General features: G+C 40.2%; 1 protein-coding gene across 2 annotated transcripts; it reads left to right on the top strand.

Moving 5' to 3' along the window:
• Positions 1–3,499: 3,499 nt before the first annotated feature.
• LOC104747194 (glycine-rich protein 3 short isoform-like) lies at positions 3,500–4,469 on the top strand. Of its 2 annotated transcripts, none has more exons than XM_010468781.3 (2): positions 3,500–3,762; positions 3,957–4,469. In XM_010468781.3, the coding sequence occupies exons 1-2, from the start codon at positions 3,687–3,689 to the stop codon at positions 4,259–4,261; spliced, it is 381 nt and encodes a 126-aa protein (XP_010467083.1). In that variant the 5' UTR covers positions 3,500–3,686; the 3' UTR covers positions 4,262–4,469. The 2 variants fall into 2 exon arrangements, with proteins under 2 accessions (XP_010467083.1, XP_010467084.1); XM_010468782.3 differs by having other exon boundaries at positions 3,526–3,762; positions 3,963–4,469.
• Positions 4,470–16,758: the final 12,289 nt, after the last annotated feature.

Below are 16,758 nucleotides of genomic sequence, written 5' to 3'. Positions count from 1 at the left end.
GATAGATAAAAATGAGATGAACAACTTTGTAGAAGGAATCAAATGCAAAATCTGAATAAATCTTAAACACCTTTTGGGTGTGGAAATGTCTCAAACCTAGTCCCAATTGATCAGAGAGAAACTAGTATTTCTAACTCTAGTCCAGAAGGGAATCATACAATCAAAGCTTAAACACTCTACATCCTAAGGTCCTCCACCTAATCTATCCCATCCTCAAGGACTAACACACTACTCAGATCCGAAAATCATCACCAAAGATACAAACTCAGAAAACATTGAATCAAGCATAATAAGATAGATAAAAATGAGATGACCAACTTTGTAGAAGGAATCAAATGCAAAATCTGAATAAATCTCAAAGATATCGGAATACAAGTCTCAGAACGTATTGGTGGCTAGGTTCAGAAACCTTCTAGGAACGAAAACGAGATAAAAGATAAGATGTCTCAGCAAAGACTTAACAAAATGTATATATAGTAGTCCAACATGGAAAACCCTAAAACTTAAAACGACAAGGTAAAGCGTTGGTTCAGTAATCTCCTGAAGAGTGTGAAACCAAACGTCTTTCTTCCCGACATGTGCGATAGAGTCCGTGTGCGTTGAATGGAATGCAATGTCATCATGGCTCGGACGGACGGCTGAGGAGCATGGCTCGGACGGACGCTGGGGAGCATGGATCGGACGGACGATGGGGAGCATGGCTGGGACGGATGCTGGGGAGCATGGCTCGGACGGATGCTGGAGAGCATGGCTCGGATGGATGCTGGGGAGCATGGCTCAGACGGATGCTGGAGAGCATGGCTCGGACGGATGCTGGGGAGCATGGCTTGATCAAACAAGCTGGAGTGCGTGGCGGGGGAGCGTGGCTCGATCAAACAAGCTGGAGTGCGTGGCTGAGGAGCATGGCTCGATCAAACAAGCTGGAGTGTGTGGCGGGGGAGCATGGCTCGATCAAACAAGCTGGAGTGCCTGGCGGGGGAGCATGGCTCGATCAAACAAGCTGGAATGCGTGGCTGAGGAGCATGGCTCGCGCGTGGTGTATACGCATCCACTAAAACGATGATAACTCTTGATCCACACCTCCGATTGATTAGAAATAAACGGTGTTGGAAAGATAACTCAATTACCTACAACTTTGATAAAGACGTCGAAAGATAAATCCCCCTCGAGTGGAACGGCTCGAACAGATGGCTCGGTTGACGCTTCCCGGAAGTGTTGTGAGATTGGCTCGAGAGACGGTTCTGGGAGTGTTGTGCAGCGGATGAGTCGAGCGATACGCTTATAACGTCTCCTAAATACCTGAAATACTCCAAAATGCACAATGTATGCAAGGATGATGCAAGAACTACCTAAACATGCAAAGTGTATAGAAAGGACTAGAAAATGATGCAAACCAATGAGTTATCCTAGCTAAATGCATGATAAAAATAGGCTAAGGAGAGACAAAATATAGACATATCAATAGCCTATGGTGGTCATTTCTAGTCTTGCTTGTTTGAGTGTTATTTGATTGCTTGCTTACTAATCGCTACCGCATTGTGTGATTCTGATTATTGCATGGAGGTAACCATGTTGGGGTAGTTGGATGGGGAGTTTGCATGTAGAGAGTCACCCAACTCACTGAGTGACTCTCTACATGCAAACTCTATTATGTTAGTGTGGTTTTTGACTGAATACATTTCATATTCATAAAAAAAAAAGTTACTACCCAAAGTCCACACAAAGTACACTAATCATCCAAATTAAGCTGGGGAATTTTTTGGATACTATAACTTCCATGCGACTGATTGCATGTCATGGTTCGTATTAGTTACATATATATGTTGCTTAGCTAGTCTTCCACACTCTCTTTATGATCAAGCAACACGCTTGAGGTAGAAATTCTCGCAAAGGTTTGTCTGGTTACGATTGCTCAGTAACTTTAGGTTTATGATGCTTGACGAGTTATTTTTTTTGACTTACAAGATTGACTGTATGAATTGATTGTTGTTATTGCAATTTATTGATTTTGGTCTGGTGAGACAAGACAACTGCTCTCTCTTAAAAAATTGGTTTGTTTATGCCTCATTTGTGGATGCAGAATGAAATTGTTTGGAAAAGTAATCTAAGTAGCTGACCAGTTCGTGAGACTAAGGAAGGAAAGAAATATGGTGGATAGTATATCATCTGATTTAATATTAAAACGATGTAATAGCTTATTACCAAACTTACAATTTTTCTATACCCTAGGTTTATTCAAATAATCTGTTTTCTGCATGAAAATAACTAATCTTATCGAATTATCATAATATAAAGGTACACGGTTAGTGCAAATTTGTCTAAGTGTTCGGCTCAGATGTATTGTAGACGAGAGTTAATCTTGTAAAGAAACTCGGGTTAGGATGTTTCAGTTTTCCTTTAAATCTTATACTGCCACTAGAATCCTAGATAAGACTCAGTATAACCAAATATGCACTGTTATGACAAAACGTCTTGTGCCGCTTTTCGAATTTTTTCTTTGACCATATTAATATTTTAGCTAGAAACAGGGCCGGCGATACACATGTGCAATAAATGCATTTGCACTGGGACTCTACTAAATTTACATGTATTTTAAGGACTAAAAATAATTTTAAAAAATTTTTCTATGTAATTAAAGCCCATTTTTCAAAATTTGAACAGGGACTATAACAGTTTTTGCCAACTTTACACTGACGACCTGAAAAAAGAAAGATTACTTATCCGGAATAACGCACTTACGCACATTTAATTTTCGTTTTCTAGAAGTTGAGTCTCTCACCCTATTTATTTTTGGAAATTTTCAAGCAAACTAATTTTCATACTAAAAAATATCAGCCGTATGGAAGATGCGAACTCCCTTACCCGAGTTTAACGCTACACTTAAGAGTTTTTTCATCATTCAATATGCTAAAACACCAAAATATATACTACCCATAGTCATAATATAAATTGTTTCTAATAGTTTAAATGTTCCTTTTCATAATATTAATTGTCTCTAATAGTTTAAATGTTGCTTTTTATCAAAGTAAAATGTTTCATTGAGGTTTAGAATTTACTGGTTAGCTTTGCGGTTAGAATAAATTTTATTTCATAAGTCATCTAGTGGGTTCTTGGATTAGACATAACAATGTTTCTATGCCTGAATGGTTAAATAGTTTTTGTATTCGCATTAAATGTCACAACACATAGTTTTACGGAGATAATGGTATTGTATATAATAATTATCAAATATCGGTGATTTTGCAGAGTTGCAGTAGTCCAATTATGGAGTTCTACATATATTTTTTTGGTGCCAACCATAATTTTACGGAGATAATGATATCTATAGACTATATGCATGTGAATGCGCTGTATTTAAAAACTCAATAGTTGTACAATTCTAAAAGAGTAAAAGACCGGTGGTGTTGTCATTTATGGAATTCAAATTTATTTACTGTGAATCCAACAACCAACCATAAGGGGCCATAGATAATAGACGAGTACACAGACTTTGATACTTATCTCCTTACCACTTTGTATTTAATTATTGGACTACTAGACTGATTAGTTTATTTGACTCTTTCTTGAATTCTCTTCTTCCTCGTCTTCTATAAATAGAGCGCATAGTGAATAACATTTTATCCATCACTTCATTCACTTGGACTTTGCATCATATATAAAAAGAGTGGTATAAAGAGTTAAAGAAGATGGTTTCCAAGGCTTTAGTTATGTTGGGTCTATTTGCAGTTCTTCTTGTTGTCTCAGAAGTTGCCGCTGCCTCCGGTACGTAGATATGATGTTGAATCCTTATTACATGTATCAAACTATTTTTATGTTTTACATAGAACGTATTTTTTACGCTATAAATATTTTTTTTAAAGCGCGAGATCCGAATTTACATACATATATTTTAAAAACAGAGCATAGTTTTGACATTAGAGAGTAATATCTTTAAAATAATATAATGTTTTGGAAAGGTACAGTGAAGTCAGAGAGTGAGGAAACCGTGCAGCCTGATCAATATCATGGTGGAGGAGGTTACAATGGAGGAGGGCACAACGGAGGTGGATACAATGGAGGAGGGCACAACGGTGGAGGATACAATGGAGGAGGGCACAACGGAGGAGGATACAACGGAGGAGGTCACAACGGAGGAGGATACAATGGAGGAGGTCGAGGAGGTGGTTACTGCCGTCACGGCTGCTGCTACAGAAATTACCGTGGATGTGTAAGGTGTTGCTCGTATGCTGGAGAAGCTGTTCAGACTCAGCCGGGTCACTAAAACCACCATGTGTATAATAAGTTGACCACCATGTGTTGCATATACACTTATGTGTGTATGACTATAGGTAAACCATGGTGCGTTTGTAATGAAGTGCCTTAAGGATACTAATGAGTAATGGGAATAAAGTTTCATAATGTAATGACTTCGAGTTTGAGTTGTAATCTGCGATGTTTGCACAATAAAATATCGTCTCTATTTTCTATTATTATCTTTCGGTTTTGTGTAAATTCATACTCTTTACGGTCAAAGAATAAACAAAGAGATGAGACTATATCGAGGTTTAATTTGCACGCATTAAAGTTTCCAAAGTTAACTAAGAGGGGTGTATTGAAGTTGACATTTTAGAAGATTTTGGGGTATTCTTAAAATCCACTGTTATTGAATCAATGATTTTAAAAATTCATCTGAAATCTTGTGTTATTGAATTTGAAATTTATATAAATCATTTAAAATTATTCACAATCTCTTGTTATTCAATCAATAATTTATGAATCTCACTTTAAATCTACTGTTATTCAAAATATCATAAAGTTTTTTTAAAAAACTACTGAATGTGATTCTAGGAGATTTTACAAACATTTTTAGTTCAAAAATATGACTTACAAAATCACACCTTTAAAGGTGAAATTTTGAAGGATTTTTAATAAACAGAGTTCCATTCTAAACCAATTACAAAATACACACTTTTACGACAAAAGAAAAAAAAGAACCCCATCTCTGCAACTTGTCGTCTCTCTTCTCTCTCTCTTTCTCTCTTTAACTCTCAAATACATACACCTCAAAAGACCAGAAGGTGTGTATTTGTTAATAAATTGTGAGTTTTCTTCCGAAATCTGTCTTATTACTATAGTTAGCCAAATTTTTACGTATCTTCTCCATCCAGAAAGCAATGATTCAAATTCAACAACATCCAGAAACAAAGAGAAGTAATTAAACTTTCTTCCCTTGGGAAAGGCACAAGAGACGTTTGAAAAAACAAAAGAAAACAAGTCACCAAAAACTATGGATGATAGATCCTATATGTAAATAAATTAAAATATCTTCTCTTTATATTTTGCTGGAACAGAATAAACACTTGTCGCATTGAAAAGAGGGGAGTCCTTCATCACCCATGGTCCTATACTAAAAGCTTACTCCTAAAATCAAACTACAAGACGTGAAGAAAAAAAAAAGGACATTGTGAACTGTGTATACATGCATGAGAAGTAGAGATCTCACTAATACATAACACGATTAAGTTGCTTCATCTCGGGAATAAGACACCTTGAAATCGAAGTTGCTATCTTCTTTTTTTTTTTTTTGCCAGCGAAGTTGCTATCTTTTTTTAAAAAAAAACATATTCTAAAATCACCTAAAATTTAATAACCAAATCTCACAAAATTCCAAATCATTTTCTAATCAAATCATTTAAAATCTCTAACATATAACCAAATCTCCTAAAATTTTACTTAAATCTCTCAAAATTTTAAAATATTAAAATCCCATCAAATCTCATAAAATATCAAGTTCAATACACCCCCCTAAACATACAAAATTAAGTACCATAGATATAATTTATAATAGATGAGGATCTGCCCGATATGCGGGTTTAAAGTTTTATAAATAAAATAAAAATATATTAAAATATATTGTATGTTATTTATAAATTTTATTTTTGTTATAGTACATTGATTTATATCTATTTACAAATTTTTATGTGTGTTACTATTAAAAGTGTATTTTTTTACATCTAAATATATTTTATGTTACAAATATATTTTTTATCACCACCTAGAAAATGTCTACATGAACACATTAAGCCAACTATTTTACTTTCATTTTTCCATAGTTTTTTAATTACTAAAATTGTTAGTTCAAAAAATATTTTGAATAAAAAATATATTACATAATATATTACTCAATAATGTATCATCACAATAACATATGACCACCATGGAGAAAATCTCGGCTCCGCCCTCATCCCTTATGGAGAGAACCTTGCATCCAACCTCCTCCACCTTCTTCTCTTTTGGGGAGATAACCTCGCGTCCAACCTTCTCCACTATAGAGAGAACCTCGGCTCTGACCTCCTCCTATGTGGAGAGAACATGTTCACGTCTTTTTGCCATCTCAAAATGTCTTGCTCCAACAACCAATGAAAGTAAAAACCTTTTTTAGCGCCACAAAATATTTTGATAGTAACTAATGTTAAATTTCCCAATGTATTCGTAGAAGTATCTTTGACACACCATGATGTAGCCTCTGTCTCTGTAACGCCTTAATCGCCACCTTGCTTAGTGAGCCCATGTCCACTCTCAGTCCATGGACCAACCTTTCTAAGTGGGCCCTACATATATTCCCAGCCTGTGGACTCACCCATATTCGATGTCCAGTTTGTTACGTCTGGGAGGCTTTAATAACTTGTTTATCGATCCTACAAATCAACAAATGATATTTTCATGTATTTTGTCCTCACACAGTTTTGACTATCACTTCCAAGAAGGTCACCCATCATGAAGTTCTCTCAGGACCCTTGACCGGAAAAATAAGTGCATTTTGGTGACATTTGTTACCCAATCAATTTTTTAAAACATTTCCACAAAACAGGGTGTCACAGTCTTTGAGCTCCTCTGGATCTATCAACAACGATTTATGTTTTTCTAATCTATCTATCTATGTTTGTTGTAAGCTTGTATTTGATTAGCCTATTTTATCTATCCATTGGGTTGATGAGCTTTTACTCGTTATCTCCCTTTGGGATTGAATGAATAATGGTAACAATTATGTTTACAAAAAGAAAGAAGAGTTTATGACCAACCGCTGAAAAACTAGGAAAAAATTAATTTGACATAATTAAAGAAACAATTGAAAATTATAAACTCGGTAATATATGAATCCCAAATGATTCAAAGATAAAAATATAAATTAAATAAAATAATATAAAAATGTTACAATAAATTTTAAAATACAGTATTAGGAAAAGAAAACGCATAAATTAATTTTTTTTTGTCAACATATAATCTTACCTATTTCCAACTGAAAAAGTAAAAAGTAGGAGAAAATTCTGGTTTAAAAAATAAGAAAAATTTACATTTCCATTAAAAAATAAATTCCAATTAAACAAAATTGAAAGCAGTGTTGTTGAATAAATTATTTAAATATGAGACGATCTATGTTTATATAAAAATGAGTATTTACAAAATTTAAAATTAATAATTAACTGTATATTTTCCTTAATCCCTTTTTCTATTTTTTTGTAGAATTAATAACTTAAAAATAAAAATAAGTAAAGAACATTATAATTTCGAATTTTATGAAATATATATAATCTCCTTATAATTATTTTTAAAAACTTTGTATTTTTTAATAAATTCTGTAATTTTTGATAATTATCTTTTTACATTATTAATATTATTTTCAACAAAATATTTTATTTTTGTTTTAATCAAATTTCTCTTTTTAAATATTAACTTTTACACTTATCAAAATCTATGATTGATAATTTGATACATGTCAAAATCTTATTAATGGCTAACTTTCAAAATCTAACTTTATATAATAAGATATCGAATCAAATTATAGGTTAGTTCATGTAATTATAAACATGTTTCAAAATTATGTGCATAAATACGTTAAAACAACTTAATTTATTGCAGAATTAATGGTCCGTTTTCCCGCACATTAAAGATCACATAGAGAAATATTTTGTAGAGGATGTGTTTGACAACTACCATCGGAAATTCATCGTATGATTCTGAAAATCTCTGCAAAACAAAATTCGAAATCTAAAAACTAAAAGATTTCTAATAATTTTTTACTTAGATATATTAGTATATGTACTTAAAGAGTTTCATAAAGATATATATAAGGATACAAACGAAGATTGTTAACTTTATTTTATTAAAGATAAAATACACGAGCATTAAGTTTTTTGTAACAATATTTCAAAAAAAAAAAATTGGTATGAAATATGATGAGATTCTAAATTACTTACACTCACGTCATTGTACAAAACTGCACGGTAACGTGATATAGATCTTTAAATTCATTGAAACTGTCAAGTACTAGTACTAGTAGTACATGCCATGCACTTGTAAATATCATAATATGATCTCTAATAGATATTTGAATTTATTTCACGACAGATCCATACCAAAATCTTTTGTCGACAGATCTTTCTGCTCCTTGTCGTTTCGCCCATTGTATAATTGGAATAGCCCATAACTATTGCCTATTGGTAGCTCAGACAATTGTTTCCAAACATTTAATGCACATAAAAAACATAAAAACAAAGACCATAGTTTCATTTCCCTAAATGAAAACAAAAGTCAATATCCTACTGACTTACTGAGTCACAGAGACAGAGACAATTGTAGCGGAGAATTACATATGTGAATTACTCTATAACTTAGGACTATATAAATTCTTTTGTTGTAGCAGAGAATTACATATGCGAATTTTAACATAAAAGTATGAATGGCTATATTGAAAAGAGTTGTAAAACTGTCACCTATCTATAAACAACAGAAAACTATTTATATAATTCATTTAGATCTACACTATAATATTGACCATCTCCTCGTCGTGCATGCTCATCTACTTTCTTCTGGTTGATCATCAGTGATCCCAAAATGAAAAAGTTATATCAGTCACTCTAATGCTCTTTATTTAGGTAATATCATGATCACTACAAGAAAATAATTTTATTAAGACATATTTTTGAGACAAAAATTTTCATCACAAATTTGTGACACTTTAAATACGATATTATGACTAAATTTATTTGTCACAAATTCATAGTATTTTCGTCACTATATTATGACGGAAAAAACCATTAACAAAAGTTTGTCACAATTAGTGACGAATATGCTACGATAATATTAATCGTCACTCTTATGACTACATTGTGACCAATATGTTGTTGCAAATTAGTTATGAACTTATAACAGATATGCAAGTCACAATTTATGACATTAAAATAAGTAAACATTAGTCATAAAATAGTATAAATTGTTATGTCATTTATACAAAGCCCATTAAGCCTGTAACATCCGCGAACCAAAAACTGGTTTTTGGGGATGGGTGTCGATGGACACCACTTGGGGTAGTGTCCGTCGACACCACTTATTTCTGGTTCGACCAGATTGGATTTTTGATCGATTTGGACCGGTTTGGTTTAGGAAGAACCATTAAACCGTGTTATTAAGTGGGGAAAACGACCTAGGTCGTGTTGTGTGTTGTCTAGCCGCTGAAAAACAAGAGAAAGAGGAGAAAAACATCGTTCTTGAGTTTTTGGGAGTTTTGTGAGATTTCAAGGCTTTGTGGGTGAGATCTTGCTGTGGGAGTGAGGATTCAAGGCTTGGAACGTGTGGGAAGCTTGCTGGGAGTGTGGATTCATCCATTGTTGGTCAGAAACTTCCTGCAAGAGGTGAGTGCATGATCATGGCTAATCTAAGCCTTTGATTCCCTTGTTCTTGCTTGTTGTTGCTTGTTTGTGTGTTTTTCTTGCTGGGATTGGTTGATACAGGTTCCTACGGTGGTATAAGGCCTGGGTTTCGAGTATTGGACGAGTTGGAGGAGATTTGGGAGTCAGATTCGACTCTCAACTTCGCGCGAATCGCAGTTGCAGAAGGGGTGTCGATGGACACCACTTGGTGTCGATGGACACCACTTAGTGTCGATGGACACCACTTGGTGTCGATGGACACCACTTGGTGTCGATGGACACCAGCAAATTGGGCATCGATCAACACTGTGGGGTAGTGTCGGTCGACACCAAGGCCAGTGTTGGTCGACACTAGGCTGGTGTCGGTCGACACCTCCCTTCCAGCGAGACGATGTTTGATTTCCTGGTTTGTGCGTTTGTTTGTTGCTTGTTTTGGAACTTTGGAATCATTGTTGCTTGTGTGTATAGCCCAGTAGATGGGAGGATTGCCTCACTAAGTATTTATGATAATACTTACGCATCTCAATTGTTGTTTGTGGTGTGTAGGTAAAGGCAAAGTGTGATCGTGGAATCAAGGCAATGAAGAGGAGGATGTTCTAGGGACTCGATTGGATGTTGTCTGGCATTGCTAGGTTGCTAGAGTTGAGTCATTAGAAACATTGCTAGGTTGCTGGTTCCTTGTTTCTTGTTGTTTGGTATTTGGTTATTGTTTATGCTATGATATTGGAGTGTTGTTGGAGTATTATTGGTTTATTATTGGATATTGCTTGTTATTGTTCCGCTGTTGATTGTGAATGTGGTTAGGTGGCTAGTGGGTATGGGACCACTAGTTGTAGTTTATTTATATATTTATATTAATTATTATTTATTAAAAGAAAAAAAAAAGGTCGGTCGTTTCATTTTGGTATCAGAGCCCTTACGGTTCTAGGTTTGGGTTCACTAGGTTTCTGTTGTAGATGTTTGGGATTGCATGTCTTGATTGATTATATGAGTTAGTCAATTGTGTGTGGCATGGAGTCCTAGAACATCCTCTTCGAGCCGAGTGTGTGATTCCACGGTGAGTTTATGTTTCTGTGTTATAATAGAAATTGTTTGCTTAGCCTTCTGTTCATGGTAGTGCAGATGGTTAGAGAGGATGCTGTGGCTGGTCGAGGTCATGGACGTGGACGTGGTCGTGGTCGCGGACGTGGTCGTGGTAGGGGCAGAGCCCCAGTGGTTAGTGAGACCGAGGACCAGAGTGTGACAGCTGAGGGTGTTGGCGAGTCGCAGGGTGTTCCGGGGGATTCCGTGAGTGTGGCAGGAGGGGGCGGTATTGATGCTCCAGTGGCCGGTGATGCTAGGGTCCCGGGTGTGGGGGTCCCAGCGGGTGGAGTCCCTGGTGTTGACGTTGCGGCTTTGCTAGCACAGGTGTTAGAGCGGTTACCACCAGTGGTACCGGCTCAGGCTCAGGTAGTGCCACCAGTGGTGGCGGAGGAGCGGCAGCCAGTGGCTGCGGATGCGGGGGTCCATGCTCGTTATCTCAGCATGTTGACAGAGATGGGTCGGTTGCGTACTGAGCAGTTTTCGGGAGGTGTAGATCCTACTGCTGCGGATGCGTGGAGGACGAGAGTGGAACGTAACTTCCATACTCTGAGATGTCCTGAGGAGTTTTGGGTGGACATAGGGGTCTACTTTTTGAGTGGTGATGCTGAGTTATGGTGGAGATCTGTGGCTACTAGGAGGGTGCAGCGGGAGATGACTTGGGCTGACTTCATTTTGGAGTTCAACCGCAAGTATTTTCCTAGAGAGGCATTGGATCGTTTGGAGGTGCAGTTCCTTCAGTTGTCTCAGGGGACACGGTCAGTGCGGGAGCTGGACTTGGAGTTCAGTCGACTTCTTTGTTATGGAGGTCGGGCTATGGAGCCTGAGGAGGCTCAGATCAGGAGGTTCTTGAGGGCTCTACGTGATGACTTGAGAGTTCACTGTAGAGGGAGGAGTTATGCTACGCGTGCAGAGCTGGTTGAGACTGCAGTAGAGATTGAGGAGGATATCCGGGCACAGTCAGTGGCGGTAGCTCCAGCAGTTCAGCCTACTAAGGCTTAGCAGCCGGGTGGTTCTAGCAGGGGCGGTAGGCATGCTCAGGGAACCAAGAGGAAGTGGGAGGCTACGCAGAAGCCGAGTGGTGCAGGTTGCTTCGGTTGTGGGAGCAGGGATCACAGGGTTGCTAGTTGTCCCAAGAGGAGTGTTCCAACGGCAGGACCTCGGGTATGTTATCACTGTAGGGAGACAGGGCACATCAGGCCTTTTTGTCCCAAGTTGCAGCCGGCAGCAGTGGCAGCGTTGCAGCAGGTGCAGCCTGGAGGTCAGTAGGTGGCACGGATTGAGCAGGCGCCACGAGTTTACACGACAGCTGAGACTGGTGGAACCAGTGCCGGGGCGATCACAGGTATATTTTCTGGTACTTTAACTTTGTGAATTTTAGTAGGTTCAGATTGTATATGTTTCCTGTGATAAAGTGTTAGGTTCTCAACACATGAGGTTTGTGTAGGGACCTTGTTGGTGGGCGGGTTTAAGTCCCACGTTATGTTTGATTCTGGAGCTTCGCATAGCTTCATTACTCAAGAGTGTCAGAGTGTGCGGGGATCAGCGGGGATCCTGGAGAGCGTGCAGGAGTTGTCAGAGTTGCGGGAGGCGAGTTTCTGAGAGTGATTGGACGAGCCAGAGAAATTGATATTCAAATCGCAGGAGAGTCATGGCCAGCAGATTTGCTTATCAGTCCAGTGGAGCTGTATGACGTTATTTTCGGGATGGATTGGTTGCATCGACATAGGGTGCATTTGGATTGCCATCGGGGTAGAGTGGAGTTTGAGCGTTCAGGAGGGAAGTTGGTATTCCAGGGTATTAGACCGACTTCGGGGAGTCTCGTGATCTCAGCCATTCAGGCTGGGAAGATGATCGAGAAAGGTCGTGAGGCTTATTTGGTTACTATATCTATGCCAGAGTCAGTGGGGAAGTCTACGGTTAGCGGTATTCCGGTAATGGAGGAGTTTGAGGATGTGTTTCAGTCTTTGCAGGGATTACCACCATCTCGGTCGGATCCTTTCACCATTGAACTGGAACCAGGGACGATGCCGTTATCCAGGGCTCCTTACAGAATGGCTCCAGCAGAGATGGCAGAGCTGAAGAAGCAGCTAGAGGATTTGCTGAGTAAGGGATTCATCCGTCCTAGTGTATCACCGTGGGGAGCGCCGGTGTTGTTTGTGAAGAAGAAGGATGGGAGTTTCAGGTTGTGTATCGATTATCGGGGTCTGAACCGGGTCACTGTAAAGAACAAGTACCCTCCTCCTAGGATCGATGAGTTGTTGGATCAGTTGAGGGGTGCTACTTGGTTCTCCAAGGTAGATGTGGCATCGGGTTATCATCAGATACCGATAGATGAGGCAGATGTGAGGAAGACTGCTTTCAGGACGAGATATGGGCACTATGAGTTTGTGGTGATGCCTTTTGGATTGACTAACGCGCCAGCAGCGTTTATGAGATTGATGAACAGTGTGTTTCAGGAGTTTCTGGATGTATCTGTCATCATTTTCATCGATGATATCCTGGTTTATTCTAAGAGTCCTGAGGAGCATGCAGTGCATTTGAGGGCAGTTATGGAGAAGCTGCGGGAGCAGAAGTTGTTTGCCAAGTTGAGCAAGTGTAGTTTTTGGCAGCGTGAGATGGGATTTCTGGGTCACATTGTTTCTGCTGAGGGGGTTTTTGTAGATCCAGAGAAGATTCAGGCTATTAGGGATTGGCCTAGACCGCAGAATGCCACAGAGATCAGGAGTTTTCTTGGATTGGCAGGTTACTACAGGAGATTTGTGCAGGGGTTTGCAAGCAGAGCACGTCCTATGACTAAGTTGACAGGGAAGGATGTTCCTTTTGTCTGGTCAGAAGAGTGTGAGGAAGGCTTTGCAAGCCTGAAGGAGATGTTGACTACTGCGCCAGTGTTGGCTTTGCCTGAGCAGGGAGAACCCTATGTGGTTTATACAGATGCATCCAGAGTTGGTTTGGGTTGTGTTCTGATGCAACATGGGAAGGTGATTGCCTATGCCTCGCGGCAGTTGCGGGTGCATGAAGGCAACTATCCTACCCATGATTTGGAGATGGGTGCTGTAGTTTTTGCCCTGAAGATTTGGAGATCTTATCTTTATGGTGCAAAGGTACAGGTGTTCACAGATCATAAGAGCCTGAAGTATATATTCACTGAGCCTGAGTTGAATTTAAGACAGAGGCGGTGGATGGAGCTTGTGGCGGATTATGATTTGGAGATAGCCTATCATCCTGGTAAGGCTAACACGGTTGCAGATGCTCTGAGTCGGAAGAGGGTAGCTTCGGCTCAGGAGCAGGAGATGGAGTCTCTGGTAGGGGAGATCAGTGCTTTGAGCTTGTGTGCTGTTTCACAGGAACCGTTGGGTTTGGAAGCAGTAGATAGAGCAGATCTTCTGAGTAGGGTGCGGTTGGCTCAGGAGAAGGATTTGGGGCTGGTGAATGCCTCTAAGGATGTGGATTTTGAGTATCAGGTCTCAGATAATGGTACTATCTTGGTGCACGGTCGTGTGTGTGTGCCCAAGGATGAGGAGTTGAGGCAGGAGATTCTGAGAGAGGCTCATGCGAGCAAGTTGTCCATTCATCCAGGAGCGACTAAGATGTACCGTGATCTCAAGAGGTACTATCATTGGGTCGGGATGAAGAAGGATGTAGCGAGTTGGGTTTCGAGGTGTGATGTGTGTCAGCTAGTGAAAGCTGAGCATCAGGTTCCTGGCGGGTTACTCAAGAGTTTACCCATTCCTGAGTGGAAGTGGGATATGATCACCATGGATTTTGTGGTAGGATTGCCAGTGTCACGGACTTTTGATGCTATTTGGGTCATTGTGGACCGGTTGACTAAGTCTGCACATTTTCTGGCCATTAAGAAGACTGATGGAGCAGCGGTCTTGGCTAAGAAGTATGTGAGGGAGATTGTCAGATTGCATGGGGTGCCAGCGAGCATTGTGTCTGACCGAGATTCCAAGTTCACTTCGGTGTTCTGGAAGGCGTTTCAGGCAGAGATGGGCACTAAGGTGCATATGAGTACAGCTTATCATCCCCAGACAGATGGACAGTCTGAGAGGACGATCCAGACGCTAGAGGATTTGCTGAGGATGTGTGTGTTGGATTGGGGTGGCCATTGGGCATATCACCTGAACCTGGTAGAGTTTGCTTACAACAACAGTTATCAGGGGAGTATTAAGATGGCTCCTTATGAGGCTTTGTATGGGAGGCCATGTCGTACACCATTATGCTGGACTCAGGTGGGGGAGAGGAGCATGTTTGGTGCTAGTTTTGTTCAGGAGACCTCAGAGAAGATTCGGGTTCTCAAGCTGAACATTAAGGAGGCTCACGATAGGCAGAGGAGTTATGCAGATAGGAGGAGGAGAGATCTTGAGTTTCAGGTAGGAGACAGAGTGTACCTCAAGATGGCCATGTTGCGGGGTCCGAACAGGTCATTATCAGAGACTAAGTTGAGTCTGAGGTATATGGGTCCATTAAGAGTGATTGAGCGGGTTGGACCAGTGGCATATAGATTGGAGTTACCTGAGGTTATGCGTGCATTCCATTAGGTCTTCCTTGTGTCTATGTTGCGGAAGTGTCTCCGTGAGGGTGAGCAGGTGTTGGCTAAGATTCCTGAGGATCTTCAGCCTAACATGACTTTGGAGGCGAGACCAGTGAGGGTTCTCGAGAGGAGGATCAAGGAACTTCGGAAGAAGAAGATTCCTTTGATGAGAGTCCTGTGGGACTGTGATGGTGTTGAGGAGCATACTTGGGAGCCTGAGGCAAAGATGAAGGCAAGGTTCAAGAAGTGGTATGAGAAGCAAGCTGCGACTTGAGCTTGTTTAGCCTGGTCCCATCTGTAATCCGTGGCTGGAGCGGGAATGGAGTATTCCAGCCCATCTCTCTTGTTACTCGGTCGCTTGGGGTGGTTGGTTGTGCGACTCAGTAACGAGATGAGGTGGTGTTGGGGTACAAAGTTTCCGTGAGGCGGGGTTGTGAAGGAAAGTTTCCTGAAGGAGAAGTTTCCAAAAGTGGACAGTTTCCAAAAATGGAAAGTGCTAAATATGGAAAGTTTTATGGGAGTTAGAATTTGTCCATTTTAACGGTAGAGAGCCTTAAAGGGGGCTTGTGTGTGGCCTTAGTGGCGGATTTTTGAGTCAGTGTGCTGTGTGCGGCGGTCTTTTTAGACAATGTGTGGTCTTTGTGACGGGCTTTTTAACCAGAGTGTCTTTGTGACGGTCCTCTTTAGGACATTTGTGTGGCCTTGGTGGCGGTCCTTTTTAGGACATTTGTTTGGCCTTTGTGGCGGGCTGTTTAGCCAGAGTGTCTTTGTGACGGTCCTTCGGGACAGATGGCCTTTGTGGCGGGCTGTTTAGCCAGAGTGTCTTTGTGATGGTCCTTCGGGACAGATGGTCTTTGTGACGGTCCTTCGGGACAGATGGCCTTTGTGGCGGGCTTTTTAGCCAGAGTGCCTTGGTGGCGGTCCTCTTTAGGACATTTGTTTGGCCTTGGTGGCGGTCCTCTTTAGGACATTTGTTTGGCCTTGGTGGCGGTCCTCTTTAGGACATTTTGTTTGGCCTTTGTGGCGGCCCTTGTGGCGTGTATATGATCCTTGTGTGGTCATGAGGTATTCCAGTGAGGGAATATGTGGTTGGTAGGACATTGAGATGTTTTTACGCGAGCCACGGGAAGGAAACCTGGATAGAGATAGGACTCAGACGTGTTCAGAATCGTTTGCTCGCGACTCTTGGAGGACTTAGGTTCTCCTAGTACTTCCATATTCAGAGACTTTGTGGCTCGGGAGTGTGGTTGGTATATCGACTTCGGATGACGATCCGGGGGCGCGCTGTAGGGTGGCAACCCGAGAGACGAGTTTGGACTTTTCCTTATATATTATGGCATGCGGGTTTCGGCCTGATGAGGAGCCAACATTTGGCATGCAGACTTAGGTCTGATGAGGAGCCAATAAAAACTCAAGGTTTAGGCCTACGAGTAAAGGAAAGTCCAAAAAGTC

This window comes from Camelina sativa, chromosome 15 (genome assembly GCF_030686135.1).
Source record: "Camelina sativa cultivar CO46 ecotype springtype chromosome 15, ASM3068613v1".
Taxonomy (NCBI): domain Eukaryota; kingdom Viridiplantae; phylum Streptophyta; class Magnoliopsida; order Brassicales; family Brassicaceae; genus Camelina; species Camelina sativa.
The sequence above is the reverse complement of the archived record's forward strand: the minus strand, read 5'-3'. Positions and strand labels throughout refer to the sequence as shown.